Source organism: Vidua macroura, chromosome 1 (genome assembly GCF_024509145.1).
Source record: "Vidua macroura isolate BioBank_ID:100142 chromosome 1, ASM2450914v1, whole genome shotgun sequence".
Lineage (NCBI taxonomy): Eukaryota > Metazoa > Chordata > Aves > Passeriformes > Viduidae > Vidua > Vidua macroura.
Window position 1 is genome coordinate 6,705,469 of NC_071571.1, and position 14,615 is coordinate 6,720,083.

General features: G+C 38.6%; 1 protein-coding gene across 8 annotated transcripts in view; it reads right to left on the reverse strand.

The window, feature by feature from the left end:
- The window catches only part of KMT2C (lysine methyltransferase 2C), a 190,601-nt gene that overhangs the window by 83,313 nt on the left and 92,673 nt on the right, over positions 1-14,615 (reverse strand). For all 8 annotated transcript variants that reach the window (XM_053982904.1, XM_053982937.1, XM_053982964.1 and 5 more), the window contains 5 exons: positions 6,759-6,921; positions 5,914-6,085; positions 3,023-3,137; positions 2,033-2,205; positions 1,013-1,173 (listed from right to left, as the gene is read on the reverse strand). In XM_053982904.1, coding sequence (XP_053838879.1) covers positions 1,013-1,173; positions 2,033-2,205; positions 3,023-3,137; positions 5,914-6,085; positions 6,759-6,921 — 784 coding nt within the window. The remainder of the gene's footprint in view (positions 1-1,012; positions 1,174-2,032; positions 2,206-3,022; positions 3,138-5,913; positions 6,086-6,758; positions 6,922-14,615) is intronic.

Genomic DNA, 14,615 nt, shown 5'->3' on the forward strand with positions numbered 1-14,615 from the left:
TTGAACACAAACATTCGAGTTTTGTTGTACCTCAACACTTCCGTTTTCCTGCCAAAATTTACCAGGCTTTCAAAACCACAGGTACTTATGGATAACAAAAGATCAGTGCACAAGCACTGCTGCAAGCCCAAAAATTGCACATGGCAGAGGTTGTGCAGTTAATCTGTTACATTTTACCTTGCTTCTGCATTTAACTACAGCTGTGCTTCTCCAGGGAAATTGAGCCTGGATGAAAGTAGGTGCTGCCCAACAGAGCACATGGTGTGAAATACTCAAAAGCATTTAGTTTTGAGTTTATAACACAGCCCTTGTGGATGACCCACAGGGCTCACATCAGCAGATCCAAGTCCTCCCTGTATTTCCTCCTTACTGTTCCTGACTTATTTTTTTAAAACATACTTTACACTTCTCCACAACTTTCCACCTTCTGCTTGATTTGTCCACTTAGACAAGAATGTCTCAGAAACAAAACAAGATGACTGATTATATATTGCTCTGAAAAAGGAAAACCTATTAAAAGTGTCTAGTTAAACAAACACCTGTCCCTTGAACACAGTCCAGTTCCCACTGCTCTGTCCTTCCTAGGTGAAGTGAGGAGAACAGGCACTATGATACTGACCAGCAGCTAGAGAGAAACAGGAGAACTGAATGTCTCCAAAAATATCTACCAGGCACAAATGAGTGAAATAGCCAGGCTGTCACATGAATACATTTATGAACTGTACCACATCCAAAATAAATCAGCGGAGTTTACAGCTACAGGCTCAGAGACTGGAGCTGGAAGGTTGAGAGCCACAATTATGGTGCTCACTATTCCATGTTTGTATCCAGGATCCTGAAGCCAGAAAGAGAAGACACCCAGGGAGTGCCTGAGCAGCTGCTGTTAAGATAGAGGAAGGGATGAACCTCACAGAGTAGAATTTGAGTGGCTGGTTCACAAAAGACTTGGTGAGATTACAGATATTACATCTGATGTTAGCATTTTGGAACTGTGAAGTTTAAGTTTGATTACCTGTTAGACTGTCAGGTTCAGGAATGAGTTCAGAAGTGTTCATTACATCACATGACTGAGTCTGATCCCCTTCTCCTTGTCTACAAAGAGTGCAGATGTAGTCTTTCAACTGAGACTCCAGTTCACTACCTGGAGATCTGTCACAATCTATGTGAATCCATCTGGGGAGATTAATTTATTGTTATTTGATTTATTGTGAGTGTGATTTTAGTAATAAAATATAAAGCATCATAGTAAAAATCCATTAAAAACAGCATTATTTCTCATTCCTATGGGGAAACAGAGATTTTCAACCAATGATTATGGAGAACTTCAGAGGAATAAGCATGATAAGTCAGCATGTAAAACAGTGAACAAACTTAAGCATAAAGACCTAAATTGTCCCTAAAGCCAATCAGACTCCACAAGATGTAGAGCACCATCATGATGCTGCACAGTGAGATACAATATTATTGAATACAAAACACAGCTTACATTCTTAAAATGTTCCAAATATTGTATTTTTATATACTGTAACTTTAGGGTTTTTTTAATTATTGAAATAGTAAAAGACATAAAATTAAACAGAAAACATAAATTTGAAAATTAAAACAAAACAAAACAAAAAAAAAAAAAAAAAAAAAAACCAACAAACCCCCCCCCCCAAAAAAACCACAAAAACAAACAAACAAACAAACAAAACAGATCACTGCAAACAAAAGTCTTCAAACTTTAGGACAATGACTTTTCAACCTGCTTCCTCACAAAATAGGTTAAATTCAATAGGCAGCACAGCTTGCAGCAATTAACTGCCAGGTACCCTCAAGTAATTGCCAATTAATACTTATTTGCTAAGATTAAAATAAAGCTACCTGCTATTGTTCATTGTATTTAGGGATGAAGGATCAAGGAGCTGCCCAAGATCCTGTGGCATTGTACATCAAACACATTGTACATCCTTCCCAGCAACCCATCCATGTCACACAGCTCCTCATAAGCTTTATCCATTTTAGTACAAATTAACAAAAGCTGGATACTTACCTTTTGCACATGTGACAATGCAACATATCTTTCTGGAAGTCTTGGAGGCACAGTTTTTCACAGAAAGGACAAGATAAGTTGTCTTGCTGTTGGTAACAACTGTCACATACCAAACAATTATGGTGCCACTGACAACTTGTTCGTGTGCCACACTCAGCACATACTCTACAGTTCTAGAGATCACAAGAATTTAGTAGTTAATTATGGTATTTCACAATGTGACAGAACTGCCATTAACTGACATTTTTCTGTTTTTAATTCAATTTAACAGCTTTTGTCCTTGATAACACAAAAAGTTATCCAAGATCTGATAGCAGAGCATGAATAACCTGCACAAAAGCAAGAAGTTGCCTGACACTACTCCCTGACTTGAAAGGAGTATTTCTTATTTATTTCTTTTTTATTGCTACTCTCAGTTATCTTATGACTGCCACAAGCCAATGTAACATTACATACATCTCACAGACAAGGACTTCCCACTGCAATTACTTACAAAGTTACTGATAAAACAACAAATTCATCCTGCCTTCCTCAAATAATAAGGTTTTGCATTTGAGGAAGGCAGGAGGAATCCATAAGCTGCAGAATTGTTTTCATAAGCAAGGAGGAGTTGAGTATCAAGAGACTTCAAGTATGGATTACATATACCACTATATAGCTTTGAGTTTACATTTTTGTTCCCATTGTATCATGAGAGCAGCTGTTATTAACTGCAGGTTATCCACTGCACCTGGATCCTACACTTCTCTTTTCGCTATGGAGGTTAATTTACTGTCCTACATAGGCTGCTTCAGCCACAGCACTGACAGCTCCCACCACGGAGCAGCTGTAGAGCCACAGGATTTACATCCAAATGGGATTCCCTCAGAAATTACAAATTATATTACACAGCAACAGCAATCCACAATACACCTGGAACAGCATAGCGTGGATAACAAAGTTTGGGCTCTTATAAATGACCAGGAGTTACTCTGAAACCTTTCCACTTACTTTACATTTCCAACCATTTGTAGGTACAGCATCCATAACTGGCTGTAGACAGAAAGTGTGATAGCCTTTGTCACATGTATCACACACGAGCATCTTGTTGTCTTCCCCAGAGTGTCTAAGGAAAGTAACAAGTAATCAAAAATTACTTCAATAAGCAGCAACAAAATATCTGTTTCAAGAAAAGTCTAAACAGGAAGACACAGGTGTGCACATAAACATATACAAACACTACTTACAAGTATCTCCAGAGACAATGCCTTCAAATTTATTTTTAAATACAAGTGCAGACCACTGTGTTTATTCACCAAGAGCTGAGCCTGTGCAACCATTCTGAATACTAGGTATTGGCCCACTTTCACTTACACATGTGAGGTGAAAGTGATGGCCCTTCTGCACTGAAATCAGTTCAAAATCTGCAATATACATTTTATTTCTTTCTAAAGAGAACATCCAGTTGTACTTGTTTCTGCAGTCTGACTGTAATTTTCACAAAGGAAAAAATAAGTCATCAACTCAGACTATCAGAGCTCCTACAATGTCAGACAACACGACTTCAAGAGCAAAACAAACATTAAAGGAAGAGATTTCAATTTTACTACAATGATGTATTACAGTGCTCCAACAGAGATTCCAGTGATAAAATAAATTTGCTGAGCACAAGACAAATAGTTTGGTAATATCTAAAGGCATTGAGTTCTGCCTTAGTTTAAATAAATTAATGCAGTAAGTAAACATGCAACAAGATTTGCCTAGATAAAGCCTTTCAGTATATGGCATTATACATGCTAGATACTACCTCATTACCTGGGAGACCTGGTATTTTAAAAAGCCCTCTCTTTGCATGAAGATATGCTTAAAATGCTGTTCTTCCAATAATGGTGAAGAACTGCTGTACTTAAGTAATTATTGAATCTAAGAATGGTTTGGGTTGGAAGGGACCTTAAAGACCATCCAGTTCCATGGGCAGTGCCAACTCCCACTAGACCAAGTTGCTCAAAGCCCATCCAAGCCTGGCCTTGAACACTTCCAGGATGAGGCATCCACGGCTTCTCTGGGCAATCTGTTCGGAGTGTCCCTCTGCCTGTACTCCTGCTTGAGATTGCCCCAGTCCAGGTGCAGAACGTTGCACTTGGCTGTGTTGAAGTTCATGAGGGTCACACTGCCCCACTGCCCAGGTCCCTCTGGATGGTGTCCCTTCTCTTCAGCAGCAACTGCCCCACACAGCTTGGTGTCGCTGGCAAAACTGCTGAGGGTGTCCACTGCCCACGTCATAACAAAGATATTTATAACAGCACCAGCCCCAATTCCGACCCCTGAAATAGGGGGACACTCATCACTGAAGAACACTCATCACTGGTCTCCACCTGAGTCCTTGATCCCAACTCTTGAATCCACGGAATGCTCCATCTGTCAAATCCATTTCTCTCCAGTTTCGAGGCAAGGATACTGTGCTGGACAATGCTGAACACTTTGCACAAGTCCAGGTAGGTGACATCAGTTGCTCTTCCTCCACAAATTCTGTAACCCCATCACAGCAGGCACCAAATTTTTCAGGCACTGCCTGCCCTCAGTGAAGTCATGGTGTCTGTCACCATCACCTCCTTATGTCCCACGTGTCTCAGCACAGTTTCCAAGAGGATCTGCTACATGACCTTGGTAAGCAGGGAGGTGAGATTGACTGGCCTGTGGTTCCCAAGATCTTCCTTATTTCCCTTTGTAAAAATGGGGTCCATTTTTCTCCTTTTCCAGTCAGTGGGAACTTCACCAGGCTGCCAAAACTTCTCAAATATGATGGACGGTGGCTTAGCCACTTCATCCACCAGTTCCCTCAGAACCCATGGACGTATCTCACATGGTCCCATGGACTGGGTGTGAACATATCACATTTTCTCTGCTTTTCCACTAAAGAGAAGATTTGTTAGCAGATGCTGTAATTACTCAGTACAACATTTTCAGGGATGCTTTTCAGAACGTGCTTCCCTATTCTAGCTTCATTGCTGAGATTTACTATCTGCTGTGTGTGATCAGGGAACACCCTTCTTTTGAAGTGGGTTGAGTGAATTCTAGCCAATAGCAAGTGTTCTGCTTGGAAAACAGGAAAGCACTGAGTGATCAGATACATGAGGCAGTAGTAGAGTGGGTTTTTTTTTCCTTCATACTGTCCCAGCTGATCTGACTGAAGCTGAACAAAACTCATTTCATTTTCAATAAGTCCTTTAAAAAAAATAAGCAAGCAAAAGAAGCCTGCAGTGCCCATCAGATTAAGTTATAAGAGAACAAGCCTACAAGCAGTCAGAATTTTCTAAGTGAACCTTTACAGTGCCACAGCAACAAAGTTTCATTGTCTTTGTCTGGTTCAACTACTCAGTCAGGGTCACTGATGTCACTTTGTTTCTTTGCTCAACTAAGCCACGGTTTTGTTTTCATAATGACTCTTTATCTGCCTCTAAAAGACATTATATGAGAGGGCCTAATGCAGGAGACCTGCCCAGAGTGTAGCTACAGACACAACTGTCAGCTGAGTAAAAGCACAAGTTCTCAGACTGTGAAGGCACTACATTAAAATTATTTATTTGGTAAATTTGAAAAAAATACTCCTGTATATAAAAAGAGGGAAAAAATCAGAATATTTTGCTGCTTTCCAGAACCTGCCAAGATAATGGTAACTCTAGGGGTAAAACACACAGGACTTCAGCTCAGTTCTTTTAGAACAAAGCTTCCAATACAAGGGTTTGCTCAGGTACTTAATATAGCATCCTGACAGAAAAGATGGGCTAATAATCTACACTTTTTGGAAAAAAAAACCTAAACATTTAATGAAATACGCATTTCCAAACCACAGCACAAAAATCGCACACCATCCTCCTCCATGTCCTGAAAGTCTCACTTACTTGCAGTTCTGGCACACTTTGCAATCAGGACACTGCCAACCTGCTCTTTTTAAAGGTGTGACTTGAATGTCCAGACACATCCCATGGTAGTGCTGGCCACAGGTAGTACAAAAAAGTTGATCTAAGAGGTCTCCAGGGCTGTCGCACACTGCACAATTTGCTTCTTCCTTTGCTAAAAATAAATTTTTTTTCAATTATTATGTTGTTCAAAATGATGAACAATTCAACAAACCCTAAAAATTACTTAGTAGTTCTTATGCATACAAAACTTGACCATTCTTATGAAATTCAAATTTAATTAATATATTTAATAGCTACTACTTTAATTCAGTTTTCTGAACTAATCTTCTCATAACAAAAGTAAATTCATTTTAAACCTTAATGAAGTTTTACAAAAGAAACAGTTTTATTCTCCTCAGGATAAAGCTGAGAGCTTCAGAACCAACTCCTTTGTGGAACAAGTAAAAAATAAACAGACCTAAATCTAACAGACCTACATCTATTATTTAGCTGAAATGTTTGCAAGAAGGTTGTCCTAACTTGAGTTAGTACAAGCAAGTCTATCAATTTAGAATGAACTAAAACCTGCCAGAAAACAAGCCTTACCAGTAAACCTCTTCCTTGTTCTGTCATTAAAAGAAAAATACTTTGCTGTGCAGGACTGCTGGTCTTTAAAAACAGAAGAGTATGAACTCACATCTTTTCTATCCCTGAACACACATGAATTCTTGGGTATGTGAACTGTGACAGCGCATCTAAACAAATTATTCTTAAGCTGATCCTATGACAGTGCAGTTTTCAAAAAACAGGGTACTAATTGTGTCATTTGAACACTGTGTACTTACATCTTTCAGGAGCCTGATCAATGTGGTCTGGACAAAGGAGGGACAAGTTACTGAAATCCTGAAATGTGCCTGCTCCAGCAGCACAGGGGTAATGGTACATCTGGGTACATTTCTCTTCACAGCATTTGATAGTGGCTCCAAGGTGCTTACAAAATGCACATCGCTGAAAAAACAAACAGAACAATTCATTTAAAAATTCCTTTTTCTTGTAATTTTTTAGCCAGATCTGTTCCCTCCCTTCATTTAGCAGATGAACACCCTGACCAGTAGGAGGTAGTGAATACTGAGAGTGGGTAGGGTTGTCTTTAAGTGGCACTCCCAGACGCAGTGCGCTCTGAACACACTCTGACAATTGAGATTCTTCTTGTCACAGGAAAGGATTTTCATTCTTTATGTTATCTAACCTGAGCTATGCCTTCAGTGATGGGGCTTGGAGACTTATATTCTGAAAACAAAGGCAGATGACACCATGCTGTCAATAGGTTATGACTAAAAACCACATGGCCCTGTAAGCTGTAATGTAAAACCACAGACACTGTAATCAGAAATACAAATGGAACTCAAGTATGATGTTCTCCCAAAAATCTTACTGGCATTATACAATTCTCTCTGGGACGATAATGCATTACATAACCTTGCAGTTCCTTCTCATCTTGCCTTTCAAGAGTACACAAATATCACCACTAAACTTTGAGAAGTCATAAATAAGCACGATTATTATTAGACACCAGAGAACTAATTTCTCAGAAAGAGCTACGCAACGATCCTCCAGTCCACCAGTCAAGAGAGAGCAGAGTCTATCAATCTGCTTGCAAAAAATCAGCCACACCTTTCTGATTCAATTAATCAGTCTTTTTTCTTTATCAGATTCATTACAGTCCCTGAAGCACTGTAACATCCTTTTGCACTTTTTCACCAAGGCAACAATTCTTTTTAAGGCACAGCACCGTAAGATTTTGAGTAAACTTAAGAAAAAACAGGTCAGTGGCTCAGAGGAAGGCATACATAATACAGCAACAACTGAGCTCAGGGACTCTCATTTTTCACAATAAGAATACAACACTAACACTGGCATGTTTGATTACTAGCTGAAGTGTCAAGGAACATCCAAATGTGAACATAAACCACATCAAAGAAAAGTTATGTACTGCCTCTGCTTAATTCTTAGAATACAGACAATATTTATTACCATAATTCTTCTCTGTTTCAAAGCCTGGCATCAAATTAGGCATGAAATAGTGCTACTACAAGTCCACAGATATCAAAACCAGCCCAATATGAAAATACAAATCACAAAGCTGCCTGTGTCAACAGCTACCTTGATATTCTTTAAAACTAGATGAAATGAATGATCTTCAGAAAAATATCTGCCAGCACCACAACTCATGGACAAGAGACAGAAAAAATATTAGTGTATGCTAAACAGAACTGCAGTGTAAAGACAGAAAATGCTCTGGCACAAAAATTAAAGGGGATCACCAAGGAGAACTACTGCCAAGTTTGTGTGCTATGGTGCTTAGTCTGTCCTGTGATCTGCAGGACATCTCACCCCTACCCATGTCTAACACCTGCTGATAGATAGTATGGGAAAGGTGCATCCTGTTACTTTACCAGCTGAAATGCAGAGGAAAAAAGGGAACAAGATAAGCGAATAACAACATGGAGCTCCTGAAGGAGAGCAAGGCAGCGGCAATGGTAATTACATTTATGAACTGCCAACAAAACCAAAGTCTTGCAAGAGACTCCTTTTAGGAAATGATACCTTCAGTTAGCACTTGCTGAGGATGCTGCACAAGGTAAATCCTGAACTTACATGTAAAACCATGAAAATACAGCCCAAAGCCTCCAATTCCAAGAACTGCAGCTCCACACTGAGCCAGACACAACCACTGCCCTAATTTGTCCTTGATATTCTGAAAACCTATGGAGATGGACCAGGTTTAGCTAAGATACAACTCTTACAGGCCACACTTTTTTCAAAGATTTTACTTAGTACAGAAAAAAGTAGAAAGGAAAACTTGGGAGGTGCTAAGGTCCAAAATATATCCCTCAAAAAAGTATTTAACAAGACTTTGCTGGATCCCATCGTTGATCCTTATTAATCAGGAAAATAAAATTATGAAGGAACTGTAAGCACTTAAATAATTCAACATTTATTAAAAGCTAGGAATAATGGAATAAAAAAGCAATATAAATGGCATTTTTAAATACCACATCTGTTTTTCAAAACCACCAATCAACCACGGTACATAGCAACGACAAAATCAGAGTGTAACTTTTCCCAAATTATCTATGACTAAATGAAGAAATTATTGAAAATTAGCAAACTACAGGATTATTAAAAAACATTTAAAATGTTAATATTGGTTTAAGGAACCACATAAAGATGCTGGAAGAAAAATGGAAGCCCAAGTTATATGTAATTGAACCCTTCAAACCCATCTGCTAAACTGCACTGGCAATGAAAAGCATTTGGCAGATAAGGGAAATACACTTTGAAAACAATGTGGTATGTATCATCTGAAGCAAATAAAAAGCACAAAATATCAACATTTGCTGAATTTGTAAGAGAGATAAAGCAGTCTGAACAAACTAATGCCCAAAGGGATTTTTTTGGCAGCAGATGTTGGTGAGAGGAGTTACTTTTCCAGCACTAGAAGCCAACACTCCTCTGAAGCCAGGCCCCATGCTATGACCCCAAAAGAACAGCAGAAATGTATTAAATTAAACAAAAATATTAAAAGCTCTGCTAAATAAAACCAGTAATGAATACTACTTTACTACTGCTACAATATGGCATCATGACAGCAGGAGATGGAATGAAGCAGTCAATCATACTGCCCATGAGATGCATGCCCATATGAGGACAGTGCCAGAGCCAGGGACAGTCTGGAGTCTCCAGTTTCATTAGTATGAGCACAAAATAAGGTGTTATGTGAAGGGAGTGGAAGCTGAAATCGAAGGGCACGTATTAGAAAATGGTCATCTGTCAAGGCAAGACAAACACTGTTTTGCTTATGGATCAAGTAATTTTACATTCCTGTTTTACAGGGAAAAAAACCCCAACTTTACAAGGTGTCAGAAAGCTGGAGAGATAGTTTATTACTTATTCCTAGTACACTCAAGGAAATAAACTAAAGCAGAGCCATAGACTATTTTCCTACTCAGGAAGCCCTTCAGTGGTTATCAACTGTCCCTTTCAGCAAGTTCCTTGTGCAAGGAAGCTCTGAGTCCATCCTTACTTGTGCTACTTCTTACTACTGTGATTTCCATAATTTTAAACTATCTTTCTATTTGGCAATTTTGACTTTTTTGCTTTTTACATCTGCTTTTTCAGAAAGAAAATGAACTGATTTTTAAAAGCAAAAGCTATGCCATCTTTAAAATCTGATTTTAAAATTCCTTTTATTTACTAATCCCACTGACTCAAATATGACATTGTTGGACAAATACAGTGGAAGAGGAAGAACTAAGTGAACCAAGAGAAAGCAAAACCTGATCAATCACCTTCTCTGTATTCTAGCTCTATGGGAGAACATCCTCCATGGAGTAAGAGTGGCAGAAACCACACAGAAGATTTCCAGGAAGACAAAAACTCAAAAACCTCCTTGCTACAACTATAATTGCACCAAAACCAGCTGAACAAAAATGTTAATTCTGCCTTGTTCAGCTCAGTTGATGCCACAAGTCCTACTGACTTTACTGGAAACAGATGGCCAAAGTGGAAAATAGTGACAATAACAGCAGCTTTTTGTTTATCTATTTCTAACCTTCCTGCTATTCCATACTTTAGAGTACTCCAAAATCCTGTGCAAGTTTTATAAAAAGATGCCTGTAAGACAATGTAAGAGTTTATCCAGATAGTACCAAGAACTAATCAGAGGTCATGTTTTATCATTATTTTATTACCCTTTGAATTACTTTATAGTATTACTGTCTCAGCAACCAGACAAGTAACAACCCTTGGAAGGCAGATATTAAAGAAAGGCTAAAATACAGTCTTTGAGTAAGTACTTTGCAACTTGGTTAGTGTCCTAAGCCTAAATGCTAGTACTGTGCAAAATGTTCTTAAGCAAATGACAAGTTTTTCATGGATTTTGAACTTTTTCTTTAAAAAATATCAAGTGACACAGCCTATGAGAACAATAAGAACATTTAATTTTACGATAGTGTACCAAAAATACACAAAAGCCATCTGTCCTTGGTTAAACAATTTAATGTATTAGCTGAAAGAGCAAATTTCAAACAGTTTAGCTAGAGGGAAATGCTGTCACACAAACCTGTGACTGAAGAGAATTGGACCTTAACAACCTGTCATTAATGAGAGCATGAAGAAATTTTTACATAAACAGTGATTAATTAAGTATGTTCTCTGGTGATTCTGATAATCTTCACTGGTTCCTCCATCATCTAGAAAAAGCTTTATACTGCTTGCAGACACTAATGACCATTAGCACCTCTCATGTCAAATACCCTGGTTTAAGTACCGTAAAGCACTAAAGAGCACAATGCAGTAGGATGGCAACATAAAAACAATTAATGGCTTTTGACTGAACTACTGATTAGAAGTACTAAACAGAGCACCCTTCCAGGAGTACTGGAAATGACCTTCTAGCTTTTTAATTTTATATGACTCATGTCGCAGAGTTGGAAATTACTTTGATTTATAACAAGCAAGTCAATGAGAGATCAGTTACTCTTCTTCCTCAAACCTTAACACAGTGACTCAACACATGCAATCAAGGTAGAAAGCAGAAGTCCTTTCAAATGTGGAAATTTCAGGCTCTCTACAAGTCACTACTTTGTTTCTCATTCATACCAGCTGCCTCTTTTTCTCTTTCATTAAAAAAGTACATTAAATAAATTGTGTTGATATTCAGGCATTTAAGAATTCAGAGGAAAAAAGCATTCAAGTTTTGGAGGGGTGTTTTTTGTAATAGCGGTGAATAGATTAAAAACTTGCAAGAATCAAGTCTGCTAAGTAAGATACCATTTTTTATTTGAAACCTGAAGTAGGTAGAGGAAAACATGCAATCTTTATGACACATTAATTCTTCCTCATATAACCTGAAATGTTCCCAAACCCTGTTTATTCAGAAGCTCCACGGAAGGGTTTGGGTGCCTTGGGTGCCTCAGAGCTGTGTTTTACTCATCATTACATAAGCCAGCAGAATAACTGCATGGATATCATTTGCCTCACAGGCTCTGCCTTTGCTGCTTTTTTCGCACTTTCCTGAAGAAAAAGGGGGGTTTTTTAATCACCTCCTCGCTTTCTGCAAAAGTTAGGATAATGTACATGTTTTGAGTGAGGCTAAGCTCTTCCACAGCTATCAACCAGCTACTCCCTTAATTCCCATCTAATATCCACCATGGCAGAAGAGCACACATGAGCCTGCTGTTTAGTTAGACTGTCAACAACAAGAAGGTCAATAATGTTTAATGCAATTTAAACTAGTGGTTATTAGGCTTCAGCATCAGCAACTCCAGGACAAACAAGGCAAGAACAAAAATCATCAGCTTTGGTTTGAGGCTGCTTTTTGGCAGGCTCAGAAAACAGACTATTGTGCCAGTTCCATTTGATTCATGCTCAGAAGGTCTTAAGAAATGTGTGTAGACATTTCTTTGTGTTGGCAGAGCATGGGCTGAGCCACAAAATTGTTGGAGGCTTGAGAAAAAGTAATTGAGGGAAACATTGCTACATGCTTGTTGTTTAATGATCATCTCTAGGCATCTGTTACTGGTCACTGCAGAACATACTGGGATGAAGTCAACTTTCTGTCAAATCCAGCACAGCTCCTAAACTCCTAAATCATATATAGGGATTCTGAAGTAGCTCAAGCATTCTACAGGTTATGTCATAAGTACATTTATAAAGGCATTTAAAGTAAAAGGAGAATTTACTGCTCATACAGTCACACTGTGCTTCCAAATGACTCAAGGCTTGATGAGGACATCCAAACTTCATTATACTTAATAAGATTTAGTCATTTTATGGAATTTACTTCATGGCAATTCAGTTGGCCAAACAGTGGGTTACCATTTTCAGGCTCCACTGACAATACTGGCCAGATCTCCACTGCCTGCAGCTGGAACTGGAACACAGCTCACAGGTAGGCACATCCACAGGGAGGTCAAAATTTAGATAAGAGTCTTGAGCTGTCCTATGTTGACACAAGTTCTCTACTGGTCCCACAGCCAAGTCCACAATGAAGTTTTTGTCAGCACACAGCTATCAAAGAAGGATTTCTGTTTAGAAATACTTTCATATAAATCCTCTTCTATTTTTACAAGTTTTCTGAACAATAAAGAGTTGGGGTAAACTTCTCACAACACATCTCTAAACTCTCTTATATATTTTTGGAACACTTAGACAAAACTTTCCAGCCATTTCTGACAACAGGAAAGTCATTAACAAAAACATTTTGTTCATCTTAAAAACAACCTCATTCATGGGACTTGCAATTTGTCATGAGTATTCGAATGGGGGATGCACCTTCTGCCCTTTCCCTGCAGATCTACCCAGATGTGACCAAGCTTGAGAAAACTATCTCCTTTTTTTTTTTTTTTTTTTTTTTTAAATGTAAAACACTTCCACAAGTTTGTCAGTGAAAAATCACAGAAAAACCTATTCTCATTGATCATGACTGATCCTTTCCAATTTCGAGCACTTGCTGGACATCATGTACCTCCTGCAAAGATTTCCTTCAGTCTGACAAGGATTAGAGGGAGGAAGTCTGTAATAAAATACTCTAAGCCTAAACACAAAAAATTCACTGGAATGGAAAGCAGACATCCCTAAGGATCCTGATACTACTGTCACTTAATCATCTGGGGAATAGGAGTATCCAGCACACAGGCAGACAGACAAGTAAGAAGCAAAGAGACAAAAGGGATTCACTGTGTGAATGGATCTGATGAGACTGGGAGGAGAAACCAGGGATGGAGATGGAATCTGAGGAGGGGCAAGGATAACACTTGAAGGGCCAATTACTCACACCTGGGCACTCAAATGGAATAAAGACCTTGAGGGAACTCAGGTGCTAAGACTCAGGAAATGGTGATGGGACAGATCTCAGAAAGAACCTAGGCAAAAGGGATGAGAAATGTTAAGGAGAGATGAAGAGTGGAGTGGCTAAAAATATCAACCTGAACAAAAAGTCAGAAGACTGATGCAATTGAAATTGGATGAAGATTACAAGGAGGAAAAGTACACTGTTCTCTGACACCTAGTGCTGTATCACTATCATCCAGCCAGCTCAAATAGCAGTGCTCTTATGTAGCCACAAAGGCTTTAAACCTGCAGTTTGGGAGGTCTGCCTTTTCCTTTTTCTCCCTGACAAAAGGAAATGATACAGGCAGACAAATACAAGGCAACAGAGAGACGTGGAGACACAGATAAAAGAATGGGCAGACATACACACATGTGCGTGCACTAAAACACAAGGAGGATTACAGATCAAACGTGGATTTTGTACATAAAACAGATCTTTTAACAGGAATCACTGACTTAAAGAAACCTGTTACCTGTGAGTCTGTGCTTAATTTACAGAGAGGAAAAAAAGGAAAAAATTGGAAAAGGTTGTGGATGGCTTGTAAGCACTTAGCTATGGCAACAGAGCAATGGCCTGCAAAAGAGTTGCAGTTTCATTTCTTCCATGAAACTCCTTGATGATACTGGGCAGAGCACTAAGTAAAATTTTTCTTAATTGGTTTTTTTTTTTCGTTCTTAATCTTACTGTTAAAAGTTTTCTTTGCCCTGTAAAAATTCAGCCTTAATTTCTACATAGATTGTGCACTCACAACTGCACCAGAGTGAAGGAAGAACTGCAATATCAGTGCAACCTTTTTAACTAAGTC